The following is a 20,231-nucleotide window of genomic DNA, read 5'->3' as shown; positions in this document are numbered from 1 at the left end:
ATCGACATTATGGATGTGGTTCATTTCCACAAGCATATTGTTTGGTATCTGCTTAGTGCAGAGATTCGACGCTTTATCTGTAAATTTACAGCAGGCAAAAATGCAATCTGTAAAGGAGAAAATCGACGATTTGATTTCAAACCACGCAAATCTTAGCCAATTTATCGAAGATATCAATGAGAAGTGGAATAAAAATTTTTTCGTTATATACGGAATGTGCCTCTTTGTCCTGTCTTTTCGCATGTACGCATCTATCTTCGGCAGATTTCTTCTACATGTTCATATTATGGTGTGCTTTTCAACAATACTTCTTATGATTGTAACCATCGTCACCGTTTTCGCGATTTCTCGTTTTATCGCTTCGGTAATTAAAATGCGCTATAAACATTTTTTTAAATTAATGTTTCGATTGTAATTTGTTAATCTGATTTACAGGTTTACGATTCTTTTCAAGAAATCAGAAGATTCTCTGCATTTCCTCTCTCGTTAACTGACAAGTTAAAGGTGAGTTGTGTTAATAGATTAATAATATTACCTGATTGTAAAGAAATTTATATAATTGCTGTTATATAGATATTGAATTTTATGAAGAAATTTCAAGAAAAGAAAATTGGATTTAATTGTGGCGATTGTTTCATCTTTTCTAAAGACTCGCCCGTTGAGGTATGTGTCGTCTAGCAAATATAGATGTTTATTTTTCATTCTAAGCACAGAATCATTTTTTCTAATATAATTTAATATAATTTATTTTTCGTCTAAATAAATAATAAAAAGTAAATTATTTATATTATGAGTGGATGTATTACTTAACTTTCTTTTTCAGGTATATCGTGGTTTGTATACCGTATTCAATATGCTATTACAGATTCGAGACATCATGATCGGAAGTTCGTCATCGTCTTGTATAACTGCTACCATCTCAAATGATTCTCGTAATTTTAATATTTCTACATTATAAATCGGTATATATACACTCATTTCAGTGTACAGACTGCAATTAGAAGTATATATATTTATAATAATGTCACCTTTTCCTATAAAAAACTAATACAGTAGTTGATTACGGGTTTGAGTCTCATCAATGCACTAATCACCCAAATATATTCGGTTTTTCTATATATGAATAGCATGTAAATAGGAACTAGTTTTTTTTAGAAATTCCTCCTGGGATGAATTTCTCTTTGAGAAATCGTTCACATGTTGCACTTCTTTATACTATTAAACCAAAACTACTTGTACAGCAGAATTAAAGTTATTTTACATATTAAGATTAAGAAGTATGAATATATTTATGTACTATGTTTATAAATTCAGAAATAAACAGAATGCTAAATAGACAAGTTGGCAAAGTAATTTGTAGTTTATGATTGTAAGAAAATACTGTTTTATGTAGAAGTCAAGTTCACTCACAGTATGTTCCGAAAGTCTTATTAGCCTTAAAGTAGTTTCATGCTGTTGTGTAAATGATCGTCCCGTCTTGTTCTTATTCAAGTTTATGTTTTCATTAGAATAATGTTTTTTTCTTTAGCCGTTGAAAATGCTTTATGATGTTAACAGCGTGAGTACACTCACGAGCTCATATATTTACATTAGGTCATTCGATTACACTGTAGAAGGTTGTCTCCAATCCGATGGGAGTGATAAAATAAAAATGTTGAACTTTGGATAACATATTGGGCCGAGAAGGCTTTCGGACAACTCCGTACAATGTGAGAACAATCACTAGATTACGTTACACAAACTGAAAAGTTATATGGATTTCTCACAGTAGGAGATAGGGCTAGTTCTCATTCTATCCAATTAAGGAGTTCAGCTTTATAATTTGGCAAAGTAATCCATTGGAGATGGATAATTTCGAATTACACATAAAATGTATAAATATCGTATTGGATTGTTCACAATTTTCCGACAATCCAATACGATGCATTAAAATTTATTGAATAAGAATGATTTTAAATATTTCACATATCCAAGGAAAATGTATTGAATTAAATAGGTTCTACACACGAATACTATGTTAAATATTTTGCTGTAAATATTGCATTCTATATTAATAATTTTAGTAGAATTATACAATATACACTTGTGTTTCCTTTTTACGACTGGAAGCCTCCCAAAGAAACGATGTTGTAGCCAAAAACAATCTCTGTTTCAATTGCTTAAGTGATTGACATAAGTTATCCAGTTGAAACTCCAAGAGCTGCTGTAAGATATGCCGAAAGCGACATAATACATTACTGCATCGAGAGAAACAAGCTATGATTGGTTCAAATGTGCCAGTGGTCGACAGCAAACCAACTCCAATCAAGCAGGACCTTAATCCCGACGCAATAGAGTTTCGTGAAAGTATACCTCACTCACTGTCATGCATTGACAATGGAAATAAGACAGTAATTCTCTCGACAGCCATGGTTTGGGTTTTAAATCATACTACCGGAGCCAGCATTCAAGCGCGCGCAGTATTGGACTCGGGCAGTATGTCAAATATCGTTACTAGAGATTTCGCAAGTCGTCTGGGTACCCCGCAAGAAAGAATCGATCTCACAGTCGAAATAAAACCTCGGTCAAGTTTAGGCTGATTGCCACAATAATAAACGGCAATGGATCTTTTTCTAAGAAGCTGGAGTTCTTGGTGGTGCCAAGGATCACGGATTTACTTCCTGTTTCCTCTCTACACATTAGCAAAACAGAAATTTTACGTCAGTTAGCTGATCCAAGATTTGCTACACCAGGCAAGATTGATATGTTTATTGGAGCTGAAGCATTCTTTGAAATAGTTAAGAACGATCAAATTCGTCCATCGTGCAATAATAACCTAACATTTCGTAACACAGTTTTTGGATACATCGTAACTGGATCTACAGAATCTAATAATCAAGATCAATATTGTGGACTAATATCAGAGCCAGAGTCAGTCGATAAGTGTTTACAAAGGTTCTGGCAAATAGAGACTCTAACAGAGGCTCCAAGTTTGGTGAGTAAAGAAGAGGAGTATTGCGAAGATCATTATCAAAGAACTCACAGACGTAATGAGAACGGGAGATATATTGTGCAGATGGCAACCAAGGACATACAAAACTTGGGAGAGTCAAGGAAATTAGCATTGAGGAGATTGGACCATATGGAAAAGGTGCAAGAGCATTCTGGTGATCAGGTATCAAACCCCATATGTTATTACCTTCCGCATCATGGTGTGTTTAGACCAGACAAAACCACTACAAAGTTAAGGGTAGTCTTCAACGCATCTGCTCCCACAACTTCTGGACTGAGCTGAAATGATCATCTCTTGAAAGGTGAAGTAAAGGAAGATGTTTTCGAGATTATGACAAAATTTCGAAAATACAAGTACGCATTTACAGCAGATATCCAGAAAATGTTTCGTCAAATTCTAATTGAGCCCTCGCAACGAAATCTCTTAAGAATTGTTTGGAAGAGCGAGGAAGATGAAATGTCAGTCACCTATAGACTGAAAACTGTGACTTACGGGACCGCCAGTGCTCCCTTTCTTGCGGTGAGAACTGTTAAGCAGTTGGCTCACGATGAAGCAGCAAGATATCCTCTGGCCTCTAAAACCATATTACGAGATGTCTACATGGATGACATCGTATCAGGTGAGCAAGATTTCGATGCTGCCCTCGAACTACAATCTCAGTTGTGCAATATGTTGAGCACATGTGGAATGACACTACACAAATGGAATTCTAATTCAATGAAATTGATGAACAGTAGTTACCAGAAAATAAAGAACATTGTTTTTCTCAAGTGCGGAACCAACAGTAAAAACCTTAGGCATTATTTGGAAACCGGTTGAAGATCAGTTCATATTCAAGGTATCGATTCCAGAAAAATAGTTTATACGAAACAAGAAGTATTGAGTGTCATCGCCAGGCTTTATGACCCCTTGGGTCTTCTAGGACCAGTTATAATTCGAGCAAAGATCTTTCTACAGAAACTGTGGCTCAGTAAGCTCAATCGGGAGGATACTCCACCAGAAAACCTTAACTATGAATGGGTGAACTTTGTATCGTCCTTGAAGGCCTTGGACGACCTTAAGATTACTAGATATATTTTGACAGACCCCCTTCAAATAGCTGTCTTGCTAGGATATGCAGATGCTTCGGAGTCAGCTTACGGAGCAGTAGTTTACATGCATTGCATAAAGGAAGATGGAGCTGGCAAGACACGACTTATTGCTAGTAAACCTCGTGTCGCTCCTCTTAAAGTCATTACAATCACTCGATTAGAGCTATCAGCTTGTCTTGTACTGTGTCAGCTGATCAAGAAAGTACGCTCATGTCTGCGAATGGATATAGCTGAGGTGATCTTACACACAGATTCAACTATTGCCATCGCTTGGATCAACACTCCCGTATATCGCCTGAAGACCTTTATTGCGAATCGAGTGGAAAAGATACGATCTAGTACTGAAGGCTGTCACTGGAAACATATAACCTCCCACTCCAATCCTGCAGATGTAGTTTCTCGGGGTTTAAAACTGCAAGATCTACTATCCATGGAATTATGGTGGAGTGGGCCGCAATCAGTAATGTCAGTGTCAAGCTCTGACCTTGACATTACCTTGTTTGAACTTAATATTAATTATATGGAATTAATTCGCATACTTAGTTATATTTTCCGGTTTCTACATAACATAAGGCATGTAACTCGTCGATCCGAACATTTATCAAGGGAAGAACTCCAGGAGTCCAAAATTTATTTGATCGGCAAGGTACAAGGAATTGCCTTTGCCGAAGAAATAAAAACACTGCAAATGAGAAGGAATCTAACGAAGGGTCAGTTAAGCAGATTGCATTCCTTTCTAGATAAACAAGACCTAATGAGAGTCGGCGGTAGATTGAGCAATTCAAATTTACCATTTGACAAAAAGTTTCCAATTCTGCTACCTAAAAATTACAAGTTAACCCACTTAATTATGAGATATTATCATTTGAAAAATTTGCATGTTGGTGCGCAAACTTTACTTTATCTCGTCAGACAAGAATTCTGGCCTTTAAGTGGAAGAAACCTGGCTAGAAGGGTAGTACATGAATGCATCGTTTGCTTTAGAAATAAACCCAAAGGCATGGAACAAATCCTAGGAAATCTTCCTTCAGAGCGAATCACTCCAAATCCCCCTTTCAAACATGTAGGGATTGATTTTTGTGGTCCTTTCCTTATTAAATATAAAGGACAAAAAAGGGGAATCTATCACAAGTGCTACTTCGCAATCTTTGTTTGCCTTGTGACTAGGGCAATTTACCTTGAAGTAGTTACTGACTTAACAACCGAGGCAATGGTAGCAATTTTGAAAAGATTTTTTAGCAGACGGGGTAAAAGCGCGTCAATTTGGACAGATAATGCCACAAATTTTGTGGGTGCCAGTGTGGAGTTGAAACGCCTACATCACTACGTAAGAGCACCTCCTGACAGTTTAGCTGATTATCTCACCAGTGAGGAGGTCACTTGGAAGTTTATACCACCTACATCACCAAATTTCGGTGGTCTTTGGGAAGCAAGAGTCAAGTCCTTTAAACATCACCTAAAGAGAACCGTAGGTAACTCGCATCTAACTATTGAACAATTTATAACCACACAGATAGAAGGAGTTTTCAATAGCCGACCGCTCACTCTTATGTCCTCTGATCCAAACGACTTCCAAGTTTTAACTTCAGGACACTTTCTTATCGGAAGACCTCTGATTAGCCTACCTGAATCAGATCTTACTGGTAAACCAGATAATTATTTGTCTCAATGGCAAATGTTAACTAAATTTGTTCAAGTTATATGAACTGGGAGTGGAAATTGGACTACTTAAACTACTTACAGGCACGACATAAGTGGCAATTTGAGAAAGACAATATGAATGGTCTTTTTAAAGGATGAAAATCTCCCACCCGGTAGTTGGTCGATGGGCCGAGTACAAGAAGTGATCAAGGGATCTGACGGAAAGTTGAGAGTGGTTCTAGTGAAACGCCTAAGAGTGTCTTTAAGAGAAGCATAACCAAACTGTGTCTGTTACCATCCATCTAGGAAGAAAATGTGGTTCGCCTTGGTGACCTATACGTGCCATTTTTGTTGTAATTAAATTTTAATTTATGTTTAACATTGTTTATTGAAGTATTACTTCAACGCGGGCCGGGATGTTAGCGCCTCAAGCGCAACCGTATTTTTGTCATAAAAAAAATTTAATTAAAAAATTTGTGTACGAGAGTAGTTCTGTAACGGTCATTTGTAGCAGCCATCTTGTACCAGTGTTTCACTCCGCATTAAACGTTATTGTTTGCAAAACCGCATTAATTTCATATTTTTACAGTCCATTAAAGATCGACAAACAAGTATTAACACTTTTTTTAGTTGAATGCATCACATGAAGGAACTCGGAGTGCTTATTTATGCATTAATCAATTTAACACAGAATTTTTATATCATACTTTCAAAATAATCAAGATTTTCAAATGTAAGCAGTAATTTATTAAAGAAACCATCAATTAACATTCGTTATTAAACCTAAAATTAATCTCCGTTAAAGTATTTTCAAAGGAAATTAATGTAAGCAATTAAGCTTACATTAATTGTAAGCCACCAATGTAAGAAATTAATGTAAGCCATTAAGCTTACATTAATTTCCATTAATTCAATAATAAAGAGAAAATTTTGAAATGTTTGTATGTAACAAACAAGTAATAAAAGTCGTCTTTAAAGTAGATTCAGTCTTACGTAACGTAATGGACATCATAATTGATATTTTTAATATCTCCGCCACATGATAAAATGAACAAAAGTGCAAACAGTAACAGTGTTTTGAACCATTCATCGAAGCTTTTAGCGAAATGACAATCCACTTGTAAATTGTTCTTATATAAGGACAATGCAGTTGAGACAATACAGAAGCCGCTCATCGTAGTGGTGACCAGACCCTAAAGACTGGGAGGTTCGTCGTGGGTTCGCGCCACGGTCGGACAGGCTGGCTGCTTGGAGTTTTCTGGGTTTTCTCCTTGCCTATAACGACTGAATAGGAGGCCAGTTCCCCATAAAAGTCCTCCCGGAAGGCATTTATTTCCCGCGCGTACGTATGGCTGTTCGATACAGCCGGCTAATCGGTCGCCTAGCGATCATACACATACACAAGTCTACTCGGAGAAAGAGCCTACATTGAGCTAAAATCTCCATATAAAACACCATCGAAGAAGAAGAAAGAAAGAGAGGACAATACAGAAACTGTATGCGGACGAAGCTCGTCAGGTTCCTTTGCGAGATATATCTTTCGTACTCGATCGTAGTCGTAAATTTATATTAATTTCATTTATAAAACTAGTAAAGGCCATTATCTAAAACAATGTCGCTTCAACACAAGAACATATGTTTGGATTATATCTTATCTCCAATTTTGGATTCTGCTAAAGTTTACGGATTGGATTTCTGCAGTCGATGTAAATGCATGTCAACTGAAATAAACACACAAAAATACAATTATCGTTTAACTTTTTTCAAAATATACAGCGGTGTCATCGAAATATTTTTGTGGATAATCGCGTTACTCCACTTAATAAGACTATACGACATGAATTTATATGCCATGCGTGTAATTCAAATGTACAATGATTATGCTTTACCAGCAGCGGTTGCCAGCGCTTTCCTATCTATTTATGTAGCTGCTCAGTTTAGCATTCTGAAGAGGAGCAAGATTTCACTTCATTGCATAATTAGCAGTTACGAAGGAGAATGGAAAATCACCGAGCAGATACAAGTATACCTAATTAGCATCGTTTCCTGTTTGTTTTTTATATCCATGTTGCTTAATATAATGACTGGAATTTCTTATTTTATAATAATAAAGAAACTAAAAGGCACAGATATGGAAGCTTTCGTTTGTGCTTGCCTTCATACAGTTTGGTTTTTATATCTTGCAGGACAGATTATATTCTTGTTATTAATATGCACATTACTTGGCATAACATTGGGCAAAAGATTGAAAAGTCTGTCCTTAGAACTATTTAATATAAATATAAGTAAGTTGTTGTTACTAGAACTGAATGAAAGAACAACTAAAATTAATGCGTTAATGTGGAAACATCAAGAAATTTGGGAGTTCTTTGAAATGATAAACGAGAAATGGAATATCCTTATACCATTTATATACACTCATTTTCTGTATGCGACGTGTTTTCTTTTGTATGCGACATTATTTGTGGATATGGAACTGACACTAAAGATTTGTTTTTCAATCCTTTCATTCAATTTCCTTTCAGGAATCATTTTAGTGAGTTGGGCGCTGTCTTTCTTCACGACATTGGTAAGTTACGAATACTGGTTAAGTGTTGACGTAAAATATTTCAAAATACAATTATAACAATTACACTTGATATAAAAACTTTTTAAATAAGTTTTAATAGATCTAAGTAAGTCTATAACGATTCATTTAATGTCAGTTAACATTGCAATTTGTATACTCCAAACTTTTATCGTGTAAGTGTGATTTATTTTCATTTTTGAATACATTAGATACGATTTTTCAATTGTTTTTCATTTGTAGTTTATGACATGTTATATATAACAGAAGGAAACTATCTCAATCGGTCAAAAAATGACCGTTTAAAAATCAAAAAATGCAATAAACCGAAAATTTTTTCTGTATTCTTCGGGGATAGTTTGTTTTGAAGGGCGAAATTTTGTTCATTATTTTTGAAGCTTACATGGTAATAACTCGTGCGCTTTTGTGGCAAATCTGTAAAATTTTGCAGGGAGGTTCGGTGTTTAGAAGGATTCGTGTTGTTGATTCTAGTGGTTAAAGGTGTAAAAGTGAAGAGATAAAGAGGTCGTGTATATATGCAGTAAAGTCACACTTAATTATGATTTTAATCGTCACTCTCGATTAGTCGTTTACGTCGAATTATAACTTGTTAAATAATTTATTCCTAACCCCAGAATTAAGGATTTCGACAATTTATAATAGTTGAAGGAATAAAAAGCTTTTTTAATATCTAATATTTTAAGAAATGGTGTCACCAAAAGAAGCAACTTAAAACTGGATATTTCCTGATTAATACTTTTCGTCTTGCGAGACTTTCTTTCATTTGTTATAATTTCTGTTTAGTTACTTTCTACAAAATTGTTTATTACGAGATAATTAGTATTTCTTTATATCCTAACTGAACTTTTTTTGCTGAGAAACAGAAACATGCTTGAACTTTGAGAGACCAAAACCTAAACATTTGTCTCTTGCGATAACTAATATTTATTTTACAGTAGAATGTCATCTAATGAAAAATTTACACTGCTTTCTTTTCAGATGTACGACAGCTTTATAAATATTAAAAAGATTTCTTCTGTGGCCTTTCCTTTAGAATTTAAGTTCAAGGTAATGAGAGTTTGTTTACGTTCTTTTATATTTAAATTTTTCACAAATTCGCACACAAACTCTTGTGCTTTTTATAACGAAATAAAGTCATTTCCTTTCAGATCGACGATTTCATGAAGAGATTTGGAAAGAATCCCATTGGTATATCCGTTGGAGGATTCTTTTACATTAAGAGAAATTTTGTTATAAGAGTAAGTATTTAAAATCACTAGTTGTAAAGCGCAACAAAAACTAATATTGTGTCGAAAATTAGTAAAAATTCCATTGTGTTTCATTATAATTTCAGGTAATTAGCGGCTTATACTCTACATTATCTTCGTTTATTGAAATTAGTGGCGTATTGGAACGTGAAAACAAATGTTTTGTGAAGTACAGAAACCACACAAGAGCTTTACATAATTCTAGTATTATGTCGTAACTAAGTTAGTTATTAATATGATAAAATAAGAAAATTTCAGGATTATCTTACAATTCTTGTGTAATAGTTGAATATATGAAAAACTAGCTGTTACCCTCGACTTCGCCCGCGGAGGTTTTGCAAGCAAACCCCATTTATATTCATTATTTCATCAACCATAGTAATTGTTATATAACACCTACCGCTGAGAATGATGAGAATCGCTGAGAATCAAACGAACTGTTTTCAATTTAATCAATTTCCTGGATCAATTACAATCGTTTTTATAATCGAACCAATATGCAATAACAAATTCGAATTTAAAAAGGTTCGAACATTTGGTTAAAAATTCGAAATATATGAGAATATCTATAACAATGTCTGAAATGTTATTAATTTAAGGGAAAGAATGAAATCAATTTCAAAAGTCGCTTTAGCCGTTGCAATTGCTTTATGCTCTTAACAGTGTGAGTACACTTAAGATCTCATATATTTACAATAAGTCATTCTGTTACACTGTAGAAGATTGTGTATCCAATCTAATGGAAGTAATAAAATAAAAATGTTAATCTTCGGATAAGCTATTGGGCCGAGAACACTTTCGGACCACTTTGTACAATGTGAGAACAATCATTAGATTACATTACACAAACCGAGTTAAATATAAACGATATAAATTTTTCCAGTGGGGGATATTGCTAGTTTTCACTCTATAAAATTAAGGAGTTCAGCTTTATAATTTGGCAAAGTAATCCATTGACTATGGTTAATTTCGAATTACGCGCAACATGTATAAATATCGTGTTGGATTGTTCACAATTTGCCGACAATCCAATACGATGCATCACAATTTACTGAATAAGAATGAGTTCGAATATTTCACAAATCCAAGGAAAATGTATTGAATTAAATATGTTGTACACACGAGTAGTGTAGCAATGTTAAATATTTTGCTGTAAATATTGCATTCTATATTAATAATTTTAGTAGAATTATACAATATACACTAGTATATTATGGATATTTCATTATTTTTCTCAATTTTAATTGCATGCCACAATAAATCTTTCATTTGATGAACTTTGATTCCACATATTTTGAATACCTCAATATTCATTAAATGGATAAACCTATTGAACAGTACTCTTGAGTTACTGTCTACCTGTACGCTGGTTTTCGAATCTTTCCCTCTAATTTATTTTTCACATTGCTGACTCCATAATACATGTTAATTCCCAATTGAAAGTGCATTAGGGTGGCATGATCTTTTGAGTGATATTCTTCGCGTAGCATTACCTTATATGTTGAAATGAAATTTCTAATTCCTTCGTGTTTAGAATTCTGTAAATCATTTTGTGTATCTAATATTTTTCAAAATGTATTGTTTTTTCTCGATTTTTGCTCATAATTTATAATACAAACTACTCTGTGAGTTTAATATACGAGGTGATTATATAACGCACTAATTTCTTAATTATGTTCATGTTTATTTCAAACAAGAAAATGTAACAGTAGTTTTTGAAGATAGTCGCAGTCTTCAGCACTCCTTTTTATTCCAAAAATACTGAAGTCGTAATATAATTACATAGGAAGCCACGAATCGTACAAACAGATTCTTAATGTATTAATCTTTTAATGAAGTTTAACTTCATGAGAAGTGATTGATTTTAAGTGATACAAAAACGTTTTAAAATGTCAAAATAAAATAAAATTTCATTCCATCCTACTCGCATGACTTATGTATATACAGCACAAAATTAGTATATCTTATAGTGTCAATGTTATGTTATAGTGTCAAACCCATTCAGCTTTCTTATAAAGTGTGCTAAAACACCCAGACTTTTACAGACAGTGGCTTATTCTAATATGTTAGGCCCCATCCCTCAATATCCGACCGCCGCATTATGACTCTGGTCAAACTCATAATGGGCTTTCTACAAGAATTTCTCTTAGTGTCCAGAAGATGGAAAGAGTTTTAAAAAAAAAAATGTCATTTTTAATCGCTTGCTGCAATATATTTTTGTTGGTCTCCCACCTAACGAGTACACTTTACACAAATTTTTAATAGCCCAATAGAGGCTGAGTGAATAAAAGTACTGTACACTCGCAATGTTTTGTAACTTTTTAATTGTCAGAAGTAATGTAAATTTTCTATAACAAAGTTAAAGAACACACTTTAGTTGTTTAAAGCCATTTTCTGTATTCATCATCGAGATCTTTAAGCTATTAATCTATTAAAAAATGAAATAAATTCAATAGGAGTATAAGTGATTTTATTTTAAAAGATATTGAAAATATTTTTCACGATGAAAATCCAAGAATCTATCCGATTTTCTCTGAATGATTTCTTATGTAATTACATTAAAAATTAATAAATGTTCCTAAGAAAGCACAGTTAGTAAGTAAGCTACACTTTTTTGAAATTCCAGCCCAATCAGATCTAACAAAACCAGTTGTAAGATGACATTTTCCTTTCAAATTTCAAACATAACATATGTCAACAGATGTAAGTTGTAAAAATTTATAGTCAGTTAAATTTAAATATGTTTATAGCTTTGCGTGTTTAGATCAAATTGCATTAAAATAAATATACAGAAAACATTTTTATATGCTTAGAGAAAAGAGAAAATGCAGATAATAAAGATGCAGTTGTAGTGTTCGGGTCGTGGCTACTGCTGAGCCCTACAAACAAGAAGTAAAATCGTCAATAAGTCTGATCCCACTGAAAATCGATAGGACTCCAATACTTTTTATAGTTATTTATACATAACAATAAAAAAAACTATGATTGTAATTTGGAAATTGTTAATAATGTTATGGATATCGATTATTAATAGAGTAAAGAAATTATAAATTTGAGATGACATTTGATGGTCATTGCAAAATTCTTAATGGAAATGATATTACCTTAATGGCAACAGCGTGATTTTCGATTAAGCAATTTTGCCTTCTACAACGCATCGATTATTGCATCAAACAAATATCGTATTTTTCCATATTAATTTTCTGAAATATTTTAACAGCCTTCCGAAATCAATGCATATTATTAGCGAGTTTTGCAATTAGTCTAACTACATCTTTAATAAAATTCACTAGCAGAATAATTAACGAAACGATTTACACGTGTTTGACCTACAGAGATATATCCGCGAAAGTGCACAGAGCTGTCTCTGCATTTAATCTCACACACGAAACAGCATAATATAAGTTAATTTGCGAAACGAATAAAGACAAATACATATAACAATGTCACTGGAAAACAGGCAAACATGTTTGGATTATATTTTAGTTCCAATTCTAAATTCTGCTAAAGTATACGGATTGGATTTCTGTATTCGATGTAAGTGCATGTCGAGCGAAAGATACACGCAGAAGCACAATTATCTTTTAACATTGTTCAGAATATACAGTGGAGTTATCGAGGTATTTTTGTGGATAATCGCTTTACTCCATTTAATAAGATTATACGACATGAATTTATATGCTTTACGTGTAATTTATATGTACAATGATTATGCTATGGCAGCAGCAGCTGCAATCGTATTTCTGTCTATTTATGTATCTGCTCAGTTCAGTATTCTGAAAAGGAGCAGGGTTTCACTTCATTGCATAATTAGTAGTTACGAAGGAGAATGTAAAATCACATAGTCAATACAAATGTATTCAATTAATACTCTTTGTGGTTTATATTTTATATCCATGTTGCTTAACATAACAACTGCTATTAGTTATTATTCTACAATAAAAAGACTAAACGGTACAGACATGGAAGCCTTTGTTTGTGTGTTTATTTATTCAGTTTGGTTTTTATATGTTGCTGGACAGATTATATCGATCCTGTTAATATGCACGACATTGTCGGTCATTTTGGGCAAACGATTCACGAAGCTGTCCATAGATTTATTGAAATTAAATACACAACACCTTGTTTTATTAAAATCGAGTGTAAGAAAAAGTACAATTAACGCCATAATATGGAAACATCAAGAACTTTGGGAATTCGTCGAAATGATAAATCAGAAATGGAATATACTCATACCATTTACATACACTCATTTTCTGTATGCAACTTGTTTTCTTTTGTACGCTACATTATTTGTGAATATGGAAATGATTCTTAAGATTGCTTTTGCAATCATTTCTCTCATATTACTTTTGGGAGTCATTTCAGTAAGTTGGGCTTTATCTTTCTATACCACATTGGTAAGTAAAGAAGACTCGTTTGTTATTAATATTATATAATTTATAAATTAAATGGTAAGAATTACAATTTTCTAAATTGAACTTATTTTGAAGTTTTCTAAGGGAAATCCAAGAATCATTTAGCTTTTTCTCAATTTCTTAGCTGTAACGTCAGGCAAAAGTGGTCGTTATATATCATTATTTGGTCTATTGCTTTAATATAGGAGTGTTAATATATTGGTGGAGTTGCAATATATTTATATAATAATGAGTTCGAGAATAATAAACGAAATTTCGCATAGTAACTTGTAATAAAAGGCATCGATGCTATTAACCATTGACAGTTAAAGTCGTTTTTGATTCTTTTTCAGATGTACGATAACTTTATAAATATTGGAAAAATTTCTGCTGCAAATCTTCCTTTAGAGTTTAAGTTCAAGGTAATATTCACTATTTTTAGATAATTATTACTCAGTTAAAAGTAGAATGTAACGAAAAAATCGGTGTTTTGAAAAGTTGATTGTAAGTAATTAACATCAAGGTGACTATTTTGAAAAAACAATACATGTTAGTTTCTTAGTCAATTAGAGAATGTTTTTAAATGTTAAAATATATTGTTTATAGTGTTAGTTACATATGAATATATAGGGGAGACCGGGGCAAGATCGGCATGTTAAGCTTTACTTAAATTTTGTGTAATAAATACTGCTGTAAACTGAAAAAAAGCTTTGCATATTGTCTATTGGAATGTTACCTTACTNACTCCTCTCACACTTCAGAAGGCTGGCTTCTTATACGACTGCCTGTTTTGCATATTTTGTGACACATAACCGTGATTGATAGTAACGTAACATATTTGCATACTTCCACCTACCTCTGCAGTGAATTGCAGCCTCTCAAATGCATATTGCTTTCCAGACATGAACATTTTCTTCTCTGTGCTTAACTTTTGGCAGTGAGTGTACTTATAAATGATAAGTTTGAAAAAAAAACGAAATTTCGCATAGTAACTTTTAATAAAAGACATCGATGCTATTAACCATTGGTAGTTAAAGTCGTTTTTTATTCTTTTTAAGATGTATGATAACTTTATAAATATTGGAAAAATTTCTGCTGCAAATTTTCCTTTAGAGTTTAAGTTCAAAGTAATATTCACTATTTTTAGATAATTATTACCCAATAAAATAAACACTCGTCCAAGTAAAGCATTAGGAAGAAAACTACCTATCGGTTTCAGACAACTACGGTCTTTTCGATGTCGTATTTCCCAAAACAAGTAAGTTACCATTGAACATTTGACGAAGAGGACAAAAAATACTTCTTTATCCCATTATCAGAATGCGCAGTATGAAGATATATCCAACGATTCAAATAAAGCTGTAAAAATCTAAGACCTAACTTAAATGAATTATGCAAGCACAGACGTTTAGCTCGGGATCTGAAGTGGAAAAACGATGATCGGAAGAAAACACTGTAATCAGATCAATCAACATTTGTTGTTTATTATGGCTATACAGGCAAGAAAGTCATTCGTACTAAATAAGAAGCTAATAAATTAGCATATTATTTAAGACGAGTCCATAAGCCAGTCTCTAATAGTTTGGGGATTCATGAGTGAAGAAAAAGTTGGAGATTTGCATTTCGCGATGGTGCTGTGACGCTTATATTTTAATCCTTTGGCAATACGTATGCAAATCAAAACGTAAAGTTTCCCAAATACGAGTTTGTATTTTTTAGGAAGATAATAGTCACTGTTAGCTCTGTCCACACAATTGTAAGAACAAGTCTAGCTACAGTCCAATAACATATGTATGATTGGATTGCAGCTAAAATCAAACCCAGACGTGTTTCTGGTAGAAAATATATAGAGGTTTTTGAAAACAAAAATGGCTCAACGCTGTCCTTGCACTTTACAACGATTATTTATGTATTTATGAGAAAAATGGGAAGAACTACCACGAAATTTATATTTTCTATGCCTCAGCGCTTTGCAACTCTTACAAACTGTAAATATACCATTATTCCATGGTGATTACAGTACAAAGAAAAGTGTTGCAATGGTTTTGCAGGTTATAAATTACATATTTTAAAAATCTTTAGAAAATTAAAATTTGTGGATGTTTTCATTTGAAAATTATCAAGTTGTAATAAAATTTATTTTTTATTTTTTCAGATCANCAACTACGCTTGTTGGAGAACAATAAAAACACTACACTCAACAAGCCACCAATAAAACTCAACTGCCTAACCTATAACCAAAGTCTCCTTTTAATTTGTTTTTAAACAAAAGCGCTTGACACACTTGCCCCGCATGCCGAAGTTGCCCCGGTCTCCCCTACGTTGTGTCTATAATAAACACTCGTCGAGGTAAAGCTTTAGGAAGAAAACTACCTATCGATTCCAGGAAGAAAACTACCTATCGATTCTTTCGATGCCGTATTTCCCAAAACGAGCAAGCTACCATTGAATATTTGACGAAGAGGACAAAGGAATACTTCTTTATCCGTTTGTCAGAATGCGCAGTATGAAGATATATCCAACGATACAAATACAAGCTATAAAAATCTAAGGGAAGACCTATCTTAAATGAATCATGCAAGCACAGACGTTTAGCTTGGGATCTGAAGTGGAAAAACGATGATCGGAAGAAAACACTATAATCAGATCAATCAACATTTCTTGTTAATTATGGCTATACAGGCAAGAAAGTCATTCGTACTAAATAAGAAACTAATAAATTAGCATACTATTTAAGACGAGTCCATAAGCCATCCCTAATAGTTTGGGGATTCATGAGTGAAGAAAAAGTTGGAGATTTGCATTTCGCGATGGTGCTGTGAAGCTTATATTCTAATCTTTTGGCAACACGTATGCAAGTCAAAACGTAAACTTTTCCAAAGACGAGTTTGTATTTCTTAGGAAGATAATAGTCACTGTCAGCTCTGTCCACACAATTGTAAGAACAAGTCTAGCTATAGTCCAATTATACACATTGGATTGCAGCTAAAATCAAACCCAGACGTGTTTCTGGTAGAAAATATATAGAGATTTTTGGAAACAAAAATGGCTCAATGCTGTCCTTGCAATTTACAACAATTATTTATGTATTTATCGGAAAAATGAAAAGAACTCCCACGAAATTTGTATTTACCATGCCTCAGCGCTTTCCCACTCTTACAAACTGTAACTTTACTACTATTCCGTTGTGATTACAGAATCTTAATACATTAAACGAAGTACAAAGAAAGGTGTTGCAATGGTTTTGCAGGTTATAAATTAAATATTTTAAAAATCTTTAGAAAATTAAAATTTGCGGAAGTAACATACATTTAATAATTAAACCGACACAAAATGTAAATACTGTATAGTAAAATTATTACATAAAATAACTACACAAAAAAAAAATAAATGCTTTTAATGGGAGAGACGGGCCTGGTGCATTAATAGCAAATTTTCAATATTTGGCTTCAATTTAGTTAGCTTATGTTTCCTCGATCGGTTAGCACAAAGAGAGAATTTTCTCGCGATAGTCCATAATGCAGAATAAGTAATAGGTATGTTTCTCTGAAGCCAAAATTGCTGATATCTCTTTCTGAACGGTATTTTGAGTTATTAGTTAGTGCTTATTCCTATCAGTTCTTGAATATGACGCCGTTTCTCCGATGTCACCGTATAGATGGATTTCAGATAGATTCAGATTTTAAACTGTTTCAAATATGTTTAGGTACAAGAACGTTTGGTTATGTTCTTTAGCTTTTTATTTATTCTGTAAATAAAATACTCTAAAATTGTATTTGAATAAAAGTCACATGAAAATTAGAAAAAATGCATTATATTACTGATTCCCAAAGTTTTTCGACCACCATGGTTTCATAAAGCCCAACGCCTCCAACTGTACCCAATGATCCCTAACCATTTTCCCTTGTATGAGAAATGCTCGGAACAATTCTTATAAAAAGTTTTGTGAAACTCGAATTTTGTGTTTTTACCTTTCATTGCTCTGCATATCCGATAACCATTAAACGAAATGTTTTTTTATATCCGTTTTACATAGGAAAGAGAATGGCTGTCAGTGACTCAACATTCACCTATGGTTGCCTGCCTCCAGCACCCCTTGCCGCTCAGTTGCTTGTTTTCGCTCCTCTACGTTTACTTACCGCCCACAGCGGTAAGTAAATGTAGAGGTTATAGTGTAGTGGTAGTGCTCACATTGAGAACCACTGCATTATAGGATTCATTCTAAATAAGATAAAATATTTGTTTAATTAACTTTCATTCTCACTTTCATTCCACATTTATAATCTCCATATTTTGAGATCGGCGTTTCTAAGAAANAAATTACATATTTTAAAAATCTTTAGAAAATTAAAATTTGTGGATGTTTTCATTTGAAAATTATCAAGTTGTAATAAAATTTATTTTTTATTTTTTCAGATCAACGATTTTATGAAAAGATTTACAAAGCACAGAATTGGAATATCTCTCGGAGGATTTTTCTATATTAAGAGAAATTTTGTGATCAGAGTAAATTTACGAAACGATGTATAAAACGACCGTTAACTTATAAGTAATGGTAAAAGTAATGACATATATAATAAGTGAACTTATAAAAAAGTAATATTACGTAAGAAATTCATACAACTTTAATCGAGTTTAACTCTAATTTCAGGTAATTAATGGATTATACTCTATATTGAAATCAGCGGTGTGTTGCAAAGGGAGAACAAGTGTCTTGCGAAGTACAAAAATAGCACAAAAGTTAGACGTGATGAAGCTATTAGATATTAAATTAGTCAAGTGATGAATTAAAACAACACAATTACAACGTTTCTACAAATTTCACATAGCAATATTGAATATCTTGAGAAGTAACATACATTTATTAATTAAAACGACACAAAATGCAAATATAGTAAAATTATAACATAAAATAACTACACAAAAAATAAATGCTTTTAATAGAAGAGACGAGCCTGATACATTAATAGCAAATTTTCAATATTTGGATTCAATTTAGTAAGCTTAAACCTCCTCGATCGGTAATTTCTAATCTGTTTTCTTTTGTATGAAGATTGGCAATTGAATTGAAACTCCTTTTCATGAAATACAAAGAGAGAATTTTCTCGCGATAGTCCATAATGCAGGATAAGTAACAGGTATGTTTCTCTGAAGCCAAAATTGCTGATATCTCTATCTGAACTGTACAGTACCTTAAGTTCTTACTTCGTGCTTATTCCTATCAGTTCTTCTTGTAATAGACTCCGTTTCTTCAATGTCACCGTATAAATGGATTTCAGATAGATTCAGCTTCACCGTATGGATGGATTTCAGATAGATTCAACTCTACCCAACGATCCCTAACCATTTTCTCGAATTTTGTGTTTTTACCATGCATAGTTCAGCATATGTGATAAACATTAAACGATATGTTTTTTTTTTTATATCCGTTTTACATAGGAAAGAGAATGGCTGTCACTGACTCAACATTTTCCTATAGTTTCCTGCCTCCAACACTCCTTGCCGCTCAGCTGCTTGTTTTCGCTCCTCTACTTTTACTTACCGCCCACAGCGTGGTGATAGTGCTCACATTGAGAACCACCGCATTATCGGATTCAATCTAAATAAGATAAAATATTTGTTTAATTCACTTTCATTCTCACTTTCATTCCACATTTATAATCTCCATATTTTGAGATCGGCGTTTCTAAGAAAATCGCAAGTAGTAAATATTAAATTATATTTCAAGTACATTAGAAACACATGAAAAGACTGCCCACATCACATTGGAAGGATTGCACTCAAATTCTAATTAAAGAACTCCAATGCTGCATCTGACGATTATACAGACTTGGCCATACAACTAGTAAGTATAAAAAGACCGAAAATGTAATATTTAAACAGATGTTGACCTGTATTAATTAACCAATCTCGAGCCTCTAGGCTTTGAGATAAATCGGGCCCTTCTGACAGTATTCACAATCTTCAGCCCACTTCAGCCTTATAAACCAGCCACTTGATCAGATTTAGCCATTATATAGTAGAGATGTACAGTTACAATGCTCGATTTTATGAATAATATTAAACTATAAATTATTATAATTATCGCAAAAATATATACGACTCGTTTTAAAATAAACTGTTATAATGATAACAAAGTTATAATAATGTCAATATTTTTGAAACTTCAGCCAGCTTCACTAACGATGATATACAGACCCAAGGACCGTGATATTCTGACACCACTGACACCTTAGACCTGAGTTCGAACAACTCTATCAACGGCTGAGGTCAGGG

The 20,231-nt window shown here is 33.1% G+C and overlaps 1 protein-coding gene across 1 annotated transcript; it reads left to right on the top strand.

The window, feature by feature from the left end:
• The first annotated feature begins 2,258 nt into the window (after positions 1 to 2,258).
• Positions 2,259 to 5,788, top strand: LOC111612506. The gene is given in 3 exon segments (XM_023353736.1): positions 2,259 to 2,390; positions 2,498 to 3,776; positions 3,831 to 5,788. Coding segments are annotated over 3 exon segments (3,369 nt in total).
• Positions 5,789 to 20,231: the final 14,443 nt, after the last annotated feature.

This window comes from Centruroides sculpturatus, unplaced genomic scaffold (assembly GCF_000671375.1).
Source record: "Centruroides sculpturatus isolate CEXI.00-Female unplaced genomic scaffold, Cexi_2.0 scaffold1621, whole genome shotgun sequence".
Lineage (NCBI taxonomy): Eukaryota > Metazoa > Arthropoda > Arachnida > Scorpiones > Buthidae > Centruroides > Centruroides sculpturatus.
Note: the sequence above shows the minus strand (reverse complement) of the source record. Positions and strands in the feature narration are given on the sequence as shown.